The 20,765-nt window shown below is 42.7% G+C and overlaps 1 protein-coding gene across 1 annotated transcript in view; it reads right to left on the bottom strand.

The window, feature by feature from the left end:
• Positions 1–65: 65 nt before the first annotated feature.
• Positions 66–20,765, bottom strand: part of phlpp1 (PH domain and leucine rich repeat protein phosphatase 1) — a 43,255-nt gene continuing 22,555 nt past the window's right edge. The window contains exons 2-17 of the mRNA XM_051407300.1: positions 16,914–17,110; positions 15,730–15,855; positions 14,719–14,867; positions 10,863–11,009; positions 9,484–9,711; positions 7,934–8,136; positions 7,482–7,542; positions 6,682–6,777; positions 5,799–5,954; positions 5,275–5,475; positions 4,676–4,838; positions 4,430–4,560; positions 3,987–4,100; positions 3,294–3,488; positions 2,918–3,146; positions 66–2,822 (exon numbers count right to left, since the gene is read on the bottom strand). Of these exons, the coding sequence (XP_051263260.1) occupies positions 1,491–2,822; positions 2,918–3,146; positions 3,294–3,488; positions 3,987–4,100; positions 4,430–4,560; positions 4,676–4,838; positions 5,275–5,475; positions 5,799–5,954; positions 6,682–6,777; positions 7,482–7,542; positions 7,934–8,136; positions 9,484–9,711; positions 10,863–11,009; positions 14,719–14,867; positions 15,730–15,855; positions 16,914–17,110 (3,728 nt within the window). The 3' untranslated portion in view covers positions 66–1,490. The remainder of the gene's footprint in view (positions 2,823–2,917; positions 3,147–3,293; positions 3,489–3,986; positions 4,101–4,429; positions 4,561–4,675; positions 4,839–5,274; positions 5,476–5,798; positions 5,955–6,681; positions 6,778–7,481; positions 7,543–7,933; positions 8,137–9,483; positions 9,712–10,862; positions 11,010–14,718; positions 14,868–15,729; positions 15,856–16,913; positions 17,111–20,765) is intronic.

Genomic DNA, 20,765 nt, shown 5'->3' with positions numbered 1-20,765 from the left:
GAACATTTGAATCATTATTACATTATTGCATTCATTATTAAAAAACAAATCCCAGACAGCATGACTTATATTCACAAATTTAAAATTTATTATACCAAAGACAGGAACATCTGTGTTGTCTCTTTTCCATGTGGATATATTTGTTTGTATTACTGAACTTGACACAGTCATGCCGGTGATAACAGTTACTGTAAGAGGGAGGTGGGACTAATATTAAGTGTGAGTGTGCATGTGTATATGTGTGCATGTATGTATGTGTGTGTGTGTGTGTGTGTGTGTGTGTGTGTGTGTGTGTGTGTGTGTGTGTATGTGCGTGCATGCAAGTGTGCATGCAAAGATCTGTCTATTAGTGTTCATTAGATACAGTGATGACTACAGGACATCACAATCAAACAAAGTGGAGCAAACCATAGCAACTCTGTGTAGTTATATTGCATGGAATGTTGGAGATTCTGACCAGCAATTGCACATATAGTTTTGTATTTGTGTGTGTGTGTGTGTGTGTGTGTGTGTGTGTGTGTGTGTGCTTGTGTCGTATTTGTAGGCCTACATTGTAAGATAAAGGGGGGCGGGGGTGACACCTCCATAACAGCAAACTCTTGGTGAACCTAACATCCTCCACACAACTAAATCCTTCACCGACACACAGGTACGCAGTTCCTTTAAAAAGCATCAGTATACAACATTTCTCTTATTTACAATCATTGGAAAAAAAATCACCATTTCTCTCAGAGAAGATTAGTAAAAGTGACTGAGTCACCATAAAGAGTATGCAACTCCTAGGAGTTAGTATTTAAAATTTCTACAAAAAAGTTCTATGCCATTTTACAGGCCAAGAGCCATGATTTACTGAAGAAATACAGTATTTTAAGTGCCCTATCTACAACAGTTAAGTGTGGTATTACTGGTGTACCATTTGACATAGTTCACTGATAATAAAAAGATTATGTGTCTCTGTTTTTAAAAAGTTCTTCCAGCAACTTCACTGCTTTCACATTAAAAGATATGGTAAGTTCTTACAAAACAAACAAACAAACCATGGAATTGTTATCCATATTAACAAGTGTTGTGGTGAGCTAATGCTATTGCAAAGAGACTAGTGTTGATTACATACTCAGCTGGTTGTCTAATGTAAAAACGACGCTCCACAGTCTGTGAGAAGGGCACAACCATGGACACCAAGAGCTGTGTCCACAGGCTATTCAAGAGGGTTGAATATCATTAAAGGGCTCATTTGCTTGTTTCATTCTATGAGTTGCTTGGGTAAAAATGTGTGGAGCAGGTTACAGTGCATGGTTCTTCAATGATGAGGCTGTGTAGAGTGAAGAAGGCTGTTTAGAAAAAGTATGATCAAACTTTTTCATGTGCATTTCACAGCCTCTTGAGGAAACTCATTTGTTTGTGTCCATAATGAGAAAAAGATCAATGGTAGGCTTCTGTGCATGCTGCAGCTCGGCGGGAGATGAGGCTGTAGTTGGTGCTGCTGCTGTTCAGAGAGGGGTGTCGTAGTAGTCCGTGGGCTGATCAGTCCCAGGCGGCTTCTGCTGTTTCTGCTGATGCTGCTTCATAATTTCTTTCACCTCCTCCTCCAGCTCAGGCGGGATGATGAACTGGTCGTCTGGGTCAGGCTGGGCTGGAGCTGTGAAGTAACCCCCGGACTTCTTAGAGGGAGCGTCAGCAGCCACCTCAATGAGGTTGTGACTCTTTTCCTGGCGTGCAACTGACCCATTAACCCTCCTCTTGCCTGCCAACTTTCCTCCATCCCCGCCTCCTGCTCCGACTCCCTGCCACGACTCGTCTCTCTCCAGCCCGTTCTCAGCCTCACCGAGGCTCATGTCGACGCCTTCCTCCAGGGGCTCTGGGGTGCATGGTGGTGGAGGAGGTGGGGGAAGAGTCAGCAGGGCCCGCTCCTGGTTGGCGGATGTGGGTAATAATGTCTGGGGCGAGGAGGAGGAGGAGGAGGAAGAGGAGGACTCTGGCTTGAGGCAGTGGACGTCCGCCTCTACTTCTACACGGCTCCCATTAGAAAAAACACCAGCGATGGGCTCTTCATCTTCGCTGTCTAGCCCATTGTCAGACAGGGCACTGGAGAAGGTGGCACTAGAGAGTTGTCTCTGGAAGGAGCCTGATAAGCAGGCAGGATGGAGGGCACAGCAGCTACGGGCAGAGGGCAGCTCTGAACCTGGGAATAGGTACTGGCAGGGCTGGATGGCTGTGTGGGCCTGCTGGTGCTGCAGGGACAGCGGGTGGGCCTGATGGTGCAAGTGGAGGTGAGGATGGTGGGGCTGCTCGTGCAGCAGCACCAAGGAGCTCTGCGGCGGCTCATCAGACGAGGCTGTGGAGCCCACCTCGCTGCTCATCTCGCTGGTACTGATCTCGCTGCTAATTTCACTGCAGGAGGAAGGTGGCACAGGGAGGGAGCCATCCGAGGGTCGCTCCTTGATGGCAGAGGACGAAGGGGGATAGGGGCCCAAGCCGGGGCTAGGCGGCGGCTGCGGAGGCTCAGAACAGCAGCAGGAGCAGCAATCTTCACTCACACTGAGCTGGACCACAACGGCGCTGAGGCTGTCCGTGCAGCCGTAGCCCTGCGCCAGTGTGCACAGCTTCTTAGCAGCAGCTAGGCCATCTGGGACATTTCGAACAGCCTCCACAGCCTCTGTGGGAGACACAGCATCCCACAAGCCCCGGCTACCCAGAATGAAGAATTCATCCTGGGGGGTGAGAGTGACTGTCTGCACATAGGGACAAGGGATGACGGATGGGTAAAGGAAGGAGTAGCCCATGATTCGTGTAGAATCTGTCACGCCATTCACCTTGTTGTCCTGTGGAAAAAAGCATAAACATCAATAGAGTGCTCATGCAGTGCACATTTAAAACTTTACATTAATGTACATGGGATGCTTTGAAGGATCTCTACCTCAGTGATGATTGCCCTGTGCTGCCTGATCCTGCGGTATTCCTCCTCAAGCCCCACATTGTGAAGCAGTGACAGCGACAACGGCTTTCCATCGCGGCACAGGATAGCCTGGCACTTTCCCACGTTAGCAGCGGTGAGGGTGAAGCAGCCACTGGGGTCGGTGGGGTCATGGCGAATGTGACACAGTGCTGCTGAGCCACCCAGTTTCTGCCCTGCAGTTCCAAGTTTTCTGTGGTGGAAAAAGAAGAAGGCCCAGGGTGATTTCCAAATTGTAGTCACCAATTAATCGTGCAGATTTGTGCTAGAGAGTGAAAATGTGCAACATATTACGGATGATTTGCAACAAAAGCGGACGGTTGTTAGAAATGTCGTGTACCTTTGCATGACGAGGAAGGTGTTGGTCATGTAGTCCTCTTCACTCTTGGTCTTGTGTAGTTCTTCAGCTAACACGTCATTCATTGTGCATTGCAAAAGGTAGGGCACTTCGACATTCCTGTCCCCGTCAAACACACCGTACAGAGCCTCCCGACTCCCGCAGAAACGGTTTACCGAAAGAGCCGCGACACACAGTCTGAAAAGAAGACAAAAGAAAGCCATAACATTATTGAGGAATGTAGTCATTGAGGAAACAATGAGGGCTTCAAAGACATAATAACTCCCCTTTTCACATATTGATCAAACTACTCCACACACTAATAACCACAGAGATAATGCCTTTGTTTTCGATTTGCTGAACTTTAAAGCAGAACCTCCCTCATCAAAGCAGTCATGCCTATTCAACATCCCTTACGTACAGTATATGGAAATGTGGACATAATATGAGTGATTGCTAGAATCTCTTCTTTAGCACACAAGTTAAAGTGTTGAATTGGCACTTTAGCCAATACAGAGATGTTTTGGCATGAGAGTATACATGATTCATGTTTTCAATAAGCACCGTTTCAATATTTCCTTCATTTGAGTCATCTGGCTTTAACAATGCCCATTCTCATGAGGTTTGGATTAGCGATGCTTCACTGGACAACTATGTTGGTGGTTGTTATTTCATCATTGACTGAATTGAACTCACTTGTTCTTGACGCCCGAGGCCTCTGTGTAACCATGACTCCACACAGCAGGCCCACCAGATGTCTCATTCGCCGAAAAGGTTGGAGGCGGATCAATACGGAAGCAGCGAATATTACTGAAAAACAACAAAACATGAAAAAGATGAAAATCACTGCAAAATGTAGGGAAAGATACATGAGATACTGACAGTATTATATTAAGGGTATTTACTAAAAGGTGGTTTCTATAATAGAAGTTTAGATAACTTTAGATAAAAGAGCTATTCCGACAAGAAAAACAGTATATAAATGATAATTAAATTTAAAAACACTGGCAGAAGAAATATTAAGCATGAATAAAGAATAAACTTCCTGTGCAAAATGTAGGTTATGGTCATAGTCAGATCTACATGCAGAACTGCACTGTAACTAAAGCAAAAAGACCTAGAGGGAAATAATGACATACTTAAGCTGCTCGAGGGTCTTGTGGTCCAGGTTGAGACGGGGGTTTCCAGTTAGGTCGAGCTCCTGAAGCTTGGGGGGCAGATTCTCTGGTAGAGTGATCTCACTTAGCTCATTGCAGCTCAGATCCACACACTGACAATGGAGGAAAAAAATGTGTATAATCACAAACATGCACATACAGTGTGAGCTTTTCACACATATACTGTAGATAAAGACGCACGGAGATGTGCTGTTACTACTGTCTTACTTTCATCTCCATCAGCTGCATGACCTCAGGGAAGACCTCGATAGAGTTGGAGTGGGCGATGAGTGTGTGCATTCGCCGGCAATTCATGATGGTGGTGGGCACAGTCTTCAGCATGTTTCCACTCAGGTCCACCTCCTCCAGCTCCTCCAACTTGGCCATTTTACTGAAGAACGAGAGGAAAGCACTGGGTGAGTTGAGCACGTAAATGATAGTTTACTGATTTGTTGAACGACAGAAGATTAATCAACAATTCTATTATTTTTTAAGGAAAATATTCTATGGTTCCAGCATCCCAAATGTGCAGATTTGGTGTCTATTTTAATGTTTTCAATTTTCGTAGCTGAATATAGCTGATATACTGTTTCGTACCTGTGTATATGTTGGTTAATAAGCACAGACATTCCACAGATACAGTTTGTTTGAGGTATTATAAGATATTATATTTCAAATGCAAAATATCCCGCTCAGTACGGATCTTAATCACACTCCTGAAACACTGATCCCTTCATTTCTTTTAATTGATAAAGAACAGTTAGTTACAGCCTTAATGTAAAATAGCAGGTGAGTGAGTAGAGAGAAGACCTAAGAAAGTTCTTTACCTAGCCGGGAAGGTCTGGAGATGATTGTAGGCCATGTGCAGAACACGAAGGTGTGTGTGCCCCGTTAGCATGGGTACACATTTATCTGTCAGCCGGTTATTGGTCAGGTAGAGTTCCTGCAAGATGCTGTGGCTCTCCTCTGATAGGCTGGATGGCGGCAGGTGCTCCAGCTTATTGGCTGATGCATTTACGCACCTTAGGCTGAAAATACAAATTAAAGTACAGACTCATATTTGTGCTCCTTCAGACTGGAATTTGAAAAATAGCAATGAGTCACTTTAATTACAAACTTCTACATGACTTTCTACTTCTATGACCCCCATTAAAAAAACCTCTCCTGGTTGTTTTTTATTACACTGTCATCCTTGCCCTTGGATGTCTTGTCCTTGATTAAAATCCTATTCATAATTTCTGTCCTTCGTCTTCGTACACCTGCATCTTCCCTTACGCTTAATCTTCTTGTCACGTGTCTGGTGCATTATCTGATAAAAAACAAATCACTTCCAGCTGATGATTAATGCTACCTGTCAGATTTGAGGAACAGGTTGCAGGGCAGCTCCACCAGTTGATTGTGCTGTACGTCTAAAACCTCCAGCAGAGGGCGCTCCACCCTTTCAGGCAGCTTCTGCAACTGGTTATGTCCTGCACTCAGCTTCCTCAGACCGTTGCTGCATAACAACCTGCGGCACAAAGAATAAACAGATGATTGGGTCAGTACTAGAACATTAAAGATAAACATATAGACTTATGGAACTGACAGTGATGTGTACATCTACAGATGTACAGATAGATAGATAGATAGATAGATAGATAGATAGATAGATAGATAGATAGATAGATAGATAGGTAGATGAGCAGATAGTCATGTGGCTGACACATGATTCTTCCACACAACTGGCTTGTAGACAAGTGGACTGTAATTAAAGTTCTGTAGGCTGAAACAGTCATGGAAATGAGGATAGTGCACCCCATCCTTTCCTGAGGATGGGGGCGAGGATGAGCATGTGAAAACAGAAAATAGCAGTGCCTCTAGTGGAGCCTGCAGCTGGAATTCATCATTCTGACACTTATTGGGTAAAAAATAAATCTACAGACAATGAGGGAAACGAGAGAGAGAAAGAGAAAGAGAGAGAGAGAAATGAAAAGAGAGAAGCAGAGGGAGTCAGGTTGACAGAACGGAGACAGAGAGAAGAGGAGGAAGTGAGCAGCATCTGAACTGACCTTCTAAAAGGCTATATAAAGAGGAGGAGAATGGACGAAGGCTGTGGAGGTTACAGGCTATCTGTGTGATTTATGAGGCTCTATGGGGGATAGATGACTGGCCGGCAAAAGGAGCAGAGAGAATAATGCAGCACTGTACTCCATTTACAGGCTTACAGACACATTTGCTGAGGGAGAGAGACTCACCGCGCTGGGAGCTCAGTGATGAGGTTGTGGCTTACGTCCAGAACTTCCAGTTTCTTAGCTTCACACAGCCAGTCTGGCAAGGACTCCATATGGTTCCTACAGGAGGAGATGGGGTGATGATGATGATAAATTATGTTCAGTTTGTAAAGCGGGATACCCAATATGGAATCTAATGTACCAGGATATTGCATGTATTTGAATTCCCAACAGTTTTGCTCTACAAAAGATATGGCAGCAACTTCTGGTTGAAATTGGTTTTGTTTTCCCTCCATATTTTGTAATATATCAGATTATCAGATACACTTTCAAGTAACTGAAGTCTCAGAGAAAAAAAGCGAATGATAATTGCAACTCTAAAGAGATTATCTCGAGCTTGGCACTCTCTCAAGCCTAAAAGTGGAAATAAGACTCAAAAATAAAAACATTTTCAAACAGATTCAGCACTTAAAATCAAAGTAGTGCCTTTTTATTGTCCACAGAGAAGCACAGGCTAGTACAGTAGCCTATATTTGACTTGACAGTCAAAGGTGAAAGGTCAGGGCTGACACAGTTAAAGAATGACAGCCCTCTAACATCAACTCTGACATGTCAACACACTTTCAAAGATCCCTTTACAAAGGTTTTTTGGGCTATGCAAGATCTTTAAAGCTAATTTTCCTCTTTCCAAGACAGAGAGGATGTACTGTAAATGAGCTACATTTTCAAAATGCTTTTTCCATCAATAGCTACATTCTTTTTTTTGTGTGTGTGCGTGTGTGTGTGTGTGCGTGTGTGTGTGTACTATGTGGGATTTTTCTCACCTCGAGATGTCCATGTAACTAAGATTGGAGGGTACAGGACTGACATCCAGTTGTCGTAGCTCTGTAGGGAGAGATTCAAACACATTAACCTACAGCAAGGACAGACACGGTCTATTACAAAAGCAGGTAGATGGGAAATGGAGCATTTGGGAGGGAGGGGTGGGTGGTGGCGATGACAAGTTAGACAGGGATGATGGAGAGGGACAATGAGACTCCAGCGCTGATGAGAAAAACTAATGCATGTAGAGAGAGGGGCATGTGAGGAAATGAAGTTATATGGATAAAAGAAAGGATTGAGGTAAAATGTGTTAAGAGAAACAGATTCATATGAGGGATTATAGTTTAGAAACCAGTGAGGTGGTGGTGATGTGAGAAGGAAGGGATATATGTCTTTTTTAACCAAACATGATTGCCCTCGCAGAGAACATGAATTCCTGCGTGGCAGAACCCACCGTTGTTGGAGGCGTAGATGCCTTTAAGGAAGCAACCCTTGGCTTTGAGGCTGACGATGCCGTTTCTCTCACAGTGAAGCACCTCAAGTCTGGGGAAGACTGAGGCGTCCAGGTCCGTCAGCCTGTTATCCCTCACATCCAGCTGGGTCACGTGCCTCAGCAGGTCAGGTTCATCTGGCACCATGCTGGAGATCTTATTCAACCTGACAGAGGGAGCAGGGAGGAGGCAAAGGTTCAGCTCCAATTGGATCAGGTTGAACTGCACAGGCTGTGGCCTTTCTTTGCAAGGCAGGGAACATGCCTCAGGTGATGGCTGAAATATTGTGTGGCTTCTCCAGTTCTGTATAGTACTCAGTTGTTATTTGCACAACATTGACAAAAGTGTTTTTTGATTTACAGATAATAATGTTTGTTACACTTAAAGTGTGTCACCTACTTGACATAAAATACAGTAATAAACTATATCATTCTGTTCCATGAACAAATACCATAATTTGGTTTACTTTATTCAAGATAAATCACACAATTGTTTGTCTTGATTGACAGGCGTAGACTTTGTGACGAAAAGAAGAAAATTTGGAAGTGACACTGTAATAAAGAAATGCTGTTGTGAAATAAAAAAGACATTTTGAAATACAAACTACTGGGATGAAATTAAACTGTTGTGCCATAAACTCTGAAATAACATTTCATAACACTGAGCTGAGATTTACTTTTTATTTTACAATTGCTGTCGATCAACTCATCTAGAGTTGAATTAGTTGATTACTCCATTAGTCATTCGACAACACTTTTGCAAATAAATTAATCAGTTTAAATCATTTTTCAAAGAAAAACTCTCAGTACTTGCTGGTTATGATAGGCAACTACTAACTGTGGGTTTAGAATTGGTGTTTGCACAAAACAAGTATTTTAAAGAAGTCATCTTTGCCCATTGGATCTAGCATTTTATATACTATAGGATTAATCAGTGAATCTCATTAATTGATAATGAAATTAGCTGCAGGCCTAAACTCATCGATTCATTGACTAATTGTTTCAGCACACAGCTGGAGTGGAAATCAAGTGGAAATAAGTCAACAGAAGCAAACAGCTTGACAAAAGACTGAGAACACATCCTCAGCGATACCAAGTAATCTTTGTCCAAATGGATGAGAATGCTGGAAAATGTACTGACCTTGCCTAAGAAAAGTCACAATTAGTGAAGCATTAACTGGGGAAAATACTGCAAGTCACTCCAGCTCTGTGCTTTAGCAAACAATGGGAAGACACCTGATAGAGCCACTACAGGCCAATGATTTCCTGATTGCGTGCTGTCTGGCTGGCTGCTAGTGTTTTGGCTTCCGCTTAGTGTTTTTGTTTCTATCATTGGTGGGATAACATGTGTCATGGAGTACATCGCTGTCGACAAGCATGACTGAAGGAGGACTTAACGTGATGCTTGTTCTTGACAGAGTTGTCGAATTTCAATCACTAAATCCCTGTATCATAGAATCATAATCATGTTTTTTTTTTTAAATAGTTACAATAATCTACCTACACTGCCGTACCTTAGATCGATGTGTTTGACACGGAGCAGTCGGAAATTCTGCAGGGTGAGCGTTTCTAGGTTGTTTCCAGCCATGCACAGCTTCTCCATGGAGGCCATCTGCTCCAGCACCTGGGGCACGTGGTTGAACTGGTTGAAGGAAAGGCCCACGTAACTTAGCCTCTGGAGGGAACCCAGCTCATTGGGCAGCTCATCGAGACTGTTGCCGTCCAACAAGAATGTCTGCAAACTGAGAGAGAGAGAGAGAGAGAGAGAGAGAGAGAGAGAGAGAGAGAGAGAGGAGAACACGGGATAGGAGGATTGACCCCATTCATGAAAACAGTGATTGGCAGGATGGCATTTGAACAAATAATTGTCTTTATTTGCACAGATAGTGGAGCTCAGGATCAATTATATTGTGCCAGCCAGGACTTGTTTAACTATCTCAGCATAAATATGTCCAGCAGATGGCAGTAGCAGCATGAATGCTCTACTGACCACTTCAGGAATTTATAGGCATACCAGATCATTCCTGCAGATTAACTTCTCATCCAACCCACATACCTGTATGTTAAGTTTCGAATGAGCATTGAGTTGTTTAAAGCACATCCATGTGTCCACACTGGAACATAATATAAAAATACTGCTTTTCAGCCAGCAAAATCAAATCAGATTGTTCCATCCTCTTGAAAATGTTGGCCTAGAAATAAAACAATCTGTGATCTTGGGGTATTTGGGTATTAACAATGTCACCAAGTAATTCATTTAAAAAATGGAATTCAGTGGTTCATCAAAGAGAGGTCAATGTCTAATTGCCAATAGAGTCCTCAAGACAAATGCGAGATTCAAACTGTCAAGCTTGCCAATTTACTTGCACAGACCATCAATGAAACAGACGAGGAACAGGCCACGACTGAGACAAGCACCACAGATGATCTGTGCAAGTTGTGTTGTTTGCTCACATGTTACTGAACATAGCAATGTACACCTTGGTGTTTGTTATGCCACGTGCTTGTTGCTAGGTAACTCCCACATTTGGCTATGTAAACTTCTGACACACAAACTGACAAAAATGTGGTTGGTTTGTGAAAAGGTTCACTGGTTTCCCAGCCCTGAGATGTGTGCAAACAAGCGTCAGCTCCGGCTCATCAGTAAAAACCTTGTGAAATAAGTGATAGAGTTGGATGATTACCAACATCACAAGCCAATAGTAGGGAGATGTAAAGTTAACACTGAAATCAGAATCAATACTAGAATAACAAACAAAGCAAGAACAACTAACATGTATTTAGAACAGGACTACAAATATGCCGGAACTTTAGATTCAGGTATAGTTAGCCTCTGAGATTTTTAAAGATTTAGCAACATAAATAAGATTCTCATCACAGTATCCTTGCTTACTTGCTCATGGCTCCCACAGAGCTGGGGACAGAGGCCAGGTAGTTACAGCTGAGGTTGACCTCCGTCAGTGTGGGGATGTCACAGATGGCCAGGGGAAACTGACCAAGGTGGTTGTTGGACAGGTTGAGGCTCCGCAGACGAGAAAATCTGGAAAATAGAGGATAAAAGTATTAATGACAAAATAGAAAATGGATGGAAGAGGATTAGCAAGTGATTGGAGATGTAGTTGCATCTTGTCAACATGAATACAGCAGGAAAGTAGAGGATATTCATAAATATATGAATGAATGGGCAATGCAGCAAAGTGTAGATCACACAGAATTTGTGTGAGAGAAAAACACACAGTTAGATTCAACACACCCATAAACATAGCCTTCCTTAGTAGTAGGGCTAAACCTCCACGTTTTATTGTTGAGCAAACAAGTGCAGCATTGACGTCGGTGTTGTTCATTCAAACACCAGTGACCGGTGGCATTTGCCACGGTGTCCTATGGCAGAGCGGTGACCTTCAGAGGGGTTAGCCCTTCAGGGGGGTTGGAAGGGAGTCGGACTCTGGACTGTCTTTATTTATCCATCTACACACATACAGATGCACGCATGCAACCTGCTATCACCTCTCAAGTGCATGGAGAGAGCAGCTATGGCAAGCCGCAGACGGGCAGTGCGCCATATTAGCACCGCAGGCTGAAGCAGCTGCTTAAACTGGCACTGCTCGATTTTCCCTCCCTATGTACACACACATGGGTTACACACACATGCACACAGTATATCACGGTGATGGAGAAAAAGGCAACCGAGACGCCGGGGCTATTGATTAGGGTGGCCAAGTAATTCCAGCTGACTCCTGCAGGCGGTGGGTGGGGGGTGTGTGGGAAAATGTCATTCCAACATTAAATCAACCTCTGCAATCTGCTGAGTAATGCTCACGCCCCCCCTTCTCAGAGTCTCTCCTTGTCTGTTTCATTCTGTCCCATCATGCCATTCTCTTATTTTATTTTTACTACAGTCCTTGTGTATTTAAAGCTGTACTAATAATTTTTATTAATAGTGGATTAAATGTCAAGGTGACGCCTAAACCGACAAGCCCACAGACAATTATAATGCAAATATGTAGTTCCCCACAGATCTACAGAGCCCTTTGGCCCCTTTTAGCTCATTGTTTTGATTTTCCAACTCACAAGTCCACTCTCATCAACATCATTGGCTGCTGGTTTCTTTCAGAAAAGTACACATAAGACATAGTTGGTATGCTGGTAAAGCTGGTAAACATAATGGAGCTTCTAGCAAGATAAAGACATTTTTCAAAAGGACCAAAACAAAGGCAAAAATGTGAAGACTGGACTTTAGCAGCTTTAAACTCACATTGGCAGTGCAACAGTTGTAACTTAAACACAACCGTAAAATATTATCACCTTATGAAGTTTGCAGTCTTGTATCTGTCCACCTGTTTAATAAGTTAATCAACATTTTCAATTAAATCATTTAAAAAAATCAGCTCTACGGAGCCTTTTAGCCTATTAGCTTATTTTGTTGGTGTTCTGGCCCATAATTCCTTTTCTCAACCTTATTTCTAGCTGTTGTAACAAGCTGTTATTGTTCAGCTCAACAACCCACCGTGCGCTACGTGCCCAGTACCAAACAGCAGACAGACAAAGTTAGCAACCAGTTGGTGAATGTATTGGAGCATTAAGTAAGCTGAAAAGACGTTGAGGAAGAGCAAACCAAAGTTGAAGAGAGAGTGAATATTGGACTTAATTAAGCAAATGCTTCGAAACGCTTTCACCACATCAACTTTATCGGGTGATAATATATCAATATTGTGTTTTTAGCTTCTTCTAATGCCCCCCAGTTGGCAAAAAATAACTCAATTAATGCAGCTTTACACATCCTTTCACATGGCCTAAAATACCTTATTCATCTTACATTTTTTGTTGCATGTCTTTCTGCAACTATTCTGTCCATCTATTCTCCCCTCCCTTTCCTTCCACCTTCATTTACCTTTTATGTCCTTCATAACTTGATAAACTATCATACATATGTAAATAAATAGGCCAAAGGTTCAATCATATGCATGGAACGTCAGACAGTCCCCATAGAGAGCGGTGACCTATGTCTCGCAGTGAGATGCATGCTGGGATAAAAGTCCCATACCCATAGGAAAAGAGCTAGTATCCCAGACAACTGATTATGCATATCTGATTGGCAAATCACCCACCAGTTAGTATTTGGCGAGAGAGAAAAGAGAGAGAAGGGGAGAGGCATGTGGCAGGTTCACACATTCCATTCCTCTTGGAAAAATACAAAGCACTATGACCCCACGCTAGATGTCAGAGAAAGCCAGTGTTTATGCTGAAACAAAAACAGACTCTCACACAACTGTCCACACCAAAACACATACACCCACATTCATGGACACTGCACACAGAGTATTATTGTTCTTGACTCCAGCTCTTTTGACTTCAGTCTCTCAGGGGCAAACAGAGTACTCTGGTAACTCCACTACATGTTTCTGTCAAAACGCCGCTATTTTCAGCTAACTATTCATCTCTTTCTCATTACTGACCTCTTTTTCTGTCATGCTGGGTCAAATGCGGATGAGCCTACTTTGGTTTGGCAAAGCCACACGGATGTTATCCCGCTTGACCAGCAGGGGAGCTGCACATCACTCACTCTTTAAAAACTAGTTATTTCCCTTGCACCGTGGTCTTTTTATTTAATGCCAGTCATTATTGTGAGGATTAAAAAAGAAAAAAAGTAAAAAGATGATTTAGAAAATGAAGAGCAACATTAAATCCTGACCTCCTACTCATTCATAATTTTCTCTCAGGAAAACACACAAGCATGTAAGATTATACATGCACATGCACACACAAACACAGCACAAATACACTTTTGTGTCAGTGCAGTTATCTTGAAAAAATCTAAATAGATGCCATACTGTATCAAAACTTTTTATACACTGACCCAAAATCTGTAGCCTGCAGCCACTTTTTTCTGTTGTTTGTCTTTCTCTCTCTCTCTCCTCACATATACAGACACTCTATTCTTCAAACATTGCTAATTCATATTCAGATTCACACTATTTACTCAGTTAAATGGCAATAATCTTCTGACAGAAAGGCTGTGACAGGCGTGCACATGCACCACTGTGTATATGAATGCAAATACACGCGTACACACACACACACACGCACACACGCACACACACACACACACACACACACACACACACACACACACACACACACACACACACACACACACACACACACACACACACACACACGTCTTGGCTGTGGGCTTTAATCTGGGACCATGATAAGCATGCAGCAGATGGTGCCCACAGAGAGAGAACGTGAGGGAGTCCAGGCACATTAAAAGCTTCCCTGCAGACGCATCTACCCTTCTGGGCTCTGGGCTCGTTTGGCCAAGCCTGGTGCAGCATAGCCCTGGCTAGCCTCTTTGGTCCCTGCATGTCAATGGCCCCAGTCCTAGACTGCTCAGGTTCATGGCTTGCAAATTGCAGGCAAAAGCTAAAGCTGCCTGAACCAGCCAGCCATGACCTGCTGTGTCCAGTGAAGCCTCACTGTGTAAGTGTCTAGGTGTCTCGTCTCTCCCCACCTTGTACAATAAAGCCTAGCCCAGATCCTGTTGTGCCCATATAATGCTGAGCTTTGTTAAACCTCAAGTCTCATCTTGCCCAAGCCAGCCCATCCAATCCACCCTGAAACATCTCCCCGACCTGTAACGCCTCCTCAACTCCGTCCACTCCCTTCTTATCTTTCACTCCATCCTGTCTTATAGTTAATAGTTATGCCTCAGGTGTGTTTACTGTAGATTTACTATGGCATTGTACCTCTGCAGCTGCTGCAGCCTCTGGTCCGCGGGCAGGAAGTTGTGTTTGAGGTTGAGGTGGGTGAGGTCCTGGCTGTAGAAGAGGTTAGGAGGAAGTTGCTCCAGGCTGCAGCAGGACAGATCTACCGAGTTGATTCTCTGGGACACCATCTAGATGGAGGTGGGGAGGTGTGGGGGGAGGAAAGTGAGACAAGAGCAGAGGTAACATCGAGAAAGATAAACATGGAGTTAAACAGGATTATCTTACCACACAAGACTTTACTGGTTTACTGTGCGTGTGTGTGTGTGTGTGTGTGTGTGTGTGTGTGTGTAGCCTGCTGCTAAGGGGTCGAATGTCAAGCAATGGCCAATCTTCTTAGGATTAGAGAGTCAAGAGAAGTCGAGGGAAAGTCTAACAGGTTAGCAACCTAACAGCACACATTACATCATTGTGTAATGCATAGAACAGTTAACATGTGATATTTGTTAGTATTTACACAAACATACAAGCTGCATGGCAGCATAAATATCCGGCCCATCTTATAAGGAGAAACTCTACAGTCTGTGAGCTCGAGCTTTTCAGAGCGGAGTTAGCTAGAGGCTCAGTGGTCGTCACTGGGGCACGTGCTGCTTCTATCCAGGCTTCTATTCTGAGTGGCCCTCTGGGTGCTGGTGACATGCATGTCCCTGTTAATATTTAGAAAAAGAGGTTTTCTGGCTATGGCCTACTTGAGTTCAAATGAGAGAAAGGAGAGAAAGGCCATGAGTGGTGTTTATGTGTCTGAGTGCACCCAGAGACACTTATGTTACACACTACAGAATTGACAGCAGTGAAATATGTGCAATATCCAATCCACTCAGCTCACACAGGCAGTGGGATCGCAGTGTGTGCACTGCCGTATTTTCATACTTCTACTTGCAGTCACGCATGTTCTGACATACAATGCTGCTGACCCGTAAGTAGCGCCCGGGAGCATATGCTTGTGTGCTCCGTTTTCTTTCTCTAACTCTGATGCACAAGCACACACAGTACCTTGGCAGCGTGTCTGTGCCAGCGCAGGTGCTCCGTGAAGCTGTCAAAGCTGACGTAGTAGGTTTGACTCTGAGGTCCCGCTGAGCTGAAGGCCAAGCAGTGACTGTGCTTCTTCACCTCCTCCACCTGCAACACAACACACGCAGGAGTGACATTACAGTCTGAAACATTGACATCTGACTGTCCCCTCTGAATATAAATGATAACCCCATGTCTGTAGAGTTAGAGTCATAAAATGAGAAACAGCTGACACATGGACGTCTCAATAGATCAGTTCTTATCTGAAACTACTTCCCTGAAGTAAATAAGATGCTGCAGGGTATACATATTCAGTCAACCAGAAGCACACTCATGAAAATATGTAAGGCTCACATGATCACATAATGAACACATGTGCGTGACATGAGCATGGGTATGTGTATGTGAAATTGCTTTTTTAGACACGCAGAGTCACACACACTCAAGCACACGGTCTCTGTGAATGAATGGCAGGCATACACACATATACGCACATGCAGAGGCAGTGTATGGCTGAATGGTTGACTAGGGGTCATGTGCTGTGTGTGAAATGTTGATAAACTAGGCGTGGCTGGGTATGGAGATCCTTTTGTGTCAGGCAGACAGGCATAAAGGGCTTTTCAGGAGAGCGCTTAGAGCTTACTTAGTGGCCTTGCCGATACACAGATCCATAAAGCAATAAACGGATAAAGGTCATTTTTAAGCAGGCGCTCTCAAAAGTACACACAGAAATAATGATACTTGAATGCCATAGTGTTCCATTACACTAAGCGTTATAGCATGATGTGACTCCAGATTAGAACTGGACAAAAACATCCCTAGAGAACACTGAAACCTTCGGACTATTAAAAACCTGGCTTGCAACATTTCTGTTTGACCTTGAGCTGGAATGAACAACGCACGAAGCATTACTAGATGTCACACTAAAGGACAAACTGTTGTTGAGGGTGAAATGTCATCAAGAACAAACTTCATTCCGCAGGGAGACATTTGCAGAGGGTAATAAGAGTGAGCTGTATCAGGCCACTCTCTGGTCATATGACATTATGAGTTTATGATCCAAAGAATAAATTACATAACATTACCATAAAAGCCCAGGATGAGAGAAAAAAAGTGAGAGATTTGTTATGCCAGTCACACCCTGTTCTGGTGTGATTTAGACGTACTTTTCCTCCAATGAGCGGCAGGATGTGCATCTTCCCCGTCTGACTCTCCTTGATAGAAGAGACGATGAGGCAGGTGCCGCACAGGATGACCTGCCGTCTGGTCCAGCGGTTGACCGGTAGCTGGAGCTTCCCTTTCCGAACGTTGTATGTCCCTGACAGCTGGACCCGCTCTGAGCTCTCAATGCTTTGGGGCTTCCCTGGAACAAAGAAAGAGGAAAAGTATACCATCGATGAATAAAATTCAATATTTTTATTTATAGTACTTATGTTCCAGACAGGTACACAACGTCACTTAAAAATATTTAAAGTCAAAACCAAATAAGAGTAAGAGTCTACAGCCATGACAGTAATTCGGCACAGTGGTCGGCATTCTAACAATGCTAATGTTTACCAGATATATTGTTTATCATTGTAATAAGACAAATGAGAAATATCCCCACAGTGGTTAGCAGGAGACCCACAATGCTGGGTCAGCATAAGATCTACATTCAAAATTTACATTCAGTGCAGCGCTACATTAATAGAGTCTCAAATTCAGTACCAGGTGCACCTTTTCTAAATTATGCTCTTACAATTTCTGAGCTGCCTTTATTCAGTTTTACCCATCTGTCTACCTCTACTCAATGCCCTGTTCCCTCGCTTCACAGCCAGCCTGCCAAACCTGACAGTCAGGCTTCTTATCAGGCGTTCTGTCAGCCAGGCTGTCTTATCGTTCTGTCTAAACATCCACCTGCTTTCTGTCTACCTCCACCTCCGCAAAAAACCCTCCCCGGGCTGACATGCTCTGTCCTCCCTCCCTGTCGTTTCTCTTCTATCTGTCCGGCTGCCTGGCTTTCGGTTTCTCCATTCCATCTATGGTTTCGTGTTTTTTTGCTCGCAGCATGTTTAACCTCACTGTTTTCCCATTCGGCCACGAGATTCATGGAAGTTTTTCTTTCCGAGCGACAGATGGCCTTAGAAAATGTCTCACATCCTGTGGTCTACTGTAAACTAGCCGCATCCATCTTGAACTGTCTCTTTCACACATATTTCACTTCACTCCAAACACACAGGCTGAAAGCAGAGGAAGGGGTGGAGGTGAGTTGAAGAGAGGAAGAAAGAGTCAGTAGGGTAAGCAAGTGTGAACTTGCACACGCTCTCATGGCTTTCAATAATTCAGACCTTTCACATGCCGACTGTCAGGCTAACGCAGTACAGTACTGCTCTCATCCAACACACTCAGCAGAGTTTAATAACGCTCTGACCAGAGGTTGGCTTATTTGAGCTGATGTGGCTAAACCTGAGGTCATGACCGTGCATACATTTTTTATTCTAATGATTGTCACGAACACATTCAACAATTCACCTTGTCAAAGTTTTATACAAACTGGCAATCATATATTTTTTTTTTAAACCAGCACAGCCGCTGAGCTCTGACCTTTCCTCTGTGCTACAAGCTAATCTTGTGTTCACAGCAGAATCAATAGCCTCGTTTGCAAAAGGGGTATTTGCCTTGACTAAATGCTGAGTGTCTAGCATAACAACACTATTGTTAAATGTTGATCATGAGTCATGTTTGAATACCAGGGAGAGCTCTCTTGGTATGCTTAAACAGCATCCATAACTAGAGGGCATGCAGAAGAGCATGAGTGTGTGATCAACTGTACGTTGTGCAAGTATGTAGCCGTCTTACTAATTTAATTTTCTGAGAAAAAGTGAGAAAGCAAAGCAGTGGATTATAAAGTAACACATTAGACACACGTCAGAGCTTCCCAACAGCATGCATAAAATAATACTATTCCATATGGAATGGAAAACCCCAGAAATTACACTCAAAATTTTGCAAATGAACAATGAGAAGTAGCATCCATTTGTGTTAAAACCGCGTTAACACAAGTAGGTGGTTCTGGGGGAATAGATATGCGTCTTACTCCTTTAAGTGAAGGACTATTTATAAACCTGCCTCAAGGCAATGCCAACTTAAATACGGCCCCACAATAGCAATTGCAGTTCACACTGTGCATAAAACTGTGAAGCTATCTATAATATACTGTATATGGCAATTTAAATAGCATAAAAGCACACTTCTTTTTCATCATTTTTCTCTGTGCTCTGGCAGTCTGCCTTGCTGCAATCAACGTTACAGATAAATATGAATACGTGTGTTTTAATGAGCTATCAGGATATGAAAGACATCTGTAATATTATGAATTATTTGTTCTTATGCTCTGCTTAGAGGATATACAGTAGTTTCATTTGGCATTACATAATTAGAAAATGTTCTCAAATATCTGAATAAAATAATAGTTAGATTTGCACTTTTTATTCATAATGCCTCACAGACATCCTTAGCTATTGTGATTACATGAAGTACAAATTCTTACTGTCCCTATCCTTCTCTAAACTGGGACAGAAATATCTTTGTGCTTCACAAAAACAGTTCAGTTGACACACTTTACGTTTTCATTTGTACCAAATCCCCAAAGAAAGACATGAAATAAAGATTATAGCATCTCCAAATTACAACTTCAAGGAGAAAATAACAAAACGGACAGTAACATTTAAAGAGCCATAAACATGTTGTTCAGTGCTTTTTGAAGTGGTATGTAGGTTTTGTTTGAGATGTTAAAATGATACAAAACATAATCTCTGTAAAAATCACACTTTTTAAAGTTTTTTTTAAGTAAGTAAAAATCACTGGATGTTTTCTTTTGTCTTACTTTCACTGCACCCAAAACCTCCAAACTGTCTTTATTTGTTCTGATCCACTCATCAAACTACGGTGGCCCGACAAGGGCAAACGCGCCACAAACAGGCAAAAGTGCCGCAAATGGCAAAACGTTGCAAACACGGGAATGATGTAAAACCAAAAACACACAAACACATAAAAACAAATGCAACAGAAAAATGCTGCAATCACAGAAATGAAGCAGGAGCAAAAACTTACAAACCCACAAAACAAATGGCAAAGAAAAAATTCGCTCCACAAAACCAAAATGCGCCAGGCCACTAGGGGGACCCGACCTGAGGGATGGACCAGCCCTGTGGGACCAGACCCGAAAGACATGAAGAAGACGAAGAAGAAAGTTGGCTAAGTTTTGGAGAGGAGAGTAAAAAGGTACGTTTTCCTTTATGTCTTTTTTAAACACTTGGCCATAATCTTTTATAATATTATAATATTATAATTATAGTAGAGTGGAGGCTTAAAGAAAAGTTTGTTTTTTAACAACCTGTCCTGGGTCTTCATAGTTTCCTATTGAGAACTGTAACATTTCATGAACCAACATGACTGATGTTATAGCTAACTTGGCAAGACAAGGCTTTAAAACTAAGATTAGATTAGACACATTTTATACAGTTTAACCAAATCTAAATCGTATAATCTCATTCACTTATTTGGACGGTGAACTGCCCATTATATTTTGCTGGGGCAATTTGTGGTATAAATTTGAAACAGTACACGTTGTTGTACACACAATTAGTTTTACAAAGCAATGGGCAAACATAACAGCTGTCCACTTTCATTTTCACTTCCAAATAAGTGGTTCAGATAAGTGAGTTAAACTGGGGACTGAAGTTTCCTTAAAGAGGAAACATGGGGAAGGAAAGATAAGGAAGATGAGATAAGGAAGCCAACTGAAGATATGATTTTTAAAGGGAAATATTTATCAGCATGTAGCTAAAAAAAACTTAACAAATAAACGTAATAGTATTATACTGCTCATGTTGCTATTTAAGTTTCCTTTGAAAGAGAAAGCCTATACGTGTTTTCTTGATATATAAACTGTATTATTGTATGTGATCTAAACTTTAAAATGAACGCAGCATAACAGGTACACCTGAATCTTAACATCCAGATTCCCACCAAAATCG

The sequence above is a fragment of the Dicentrarchus labrax genome, unplaced genomic scaffold (assembly GCF_905237075.1).
Source record: "Dicentrarchus labrax unplaced genomic scaffold, dlabrax2021, whole genome shotgun sequence".
Classification (NCBI taxonomy): Eukaryota; Metazoa; Chordata; class Actinopteri; family Moronidae; genus Dicentrarchus; species Dicentrarchus labrax.
Note: the sequence above shows the minus strand (reverse complement) of the source record. Positions and strands in the feature narration are given on the sequence as shown.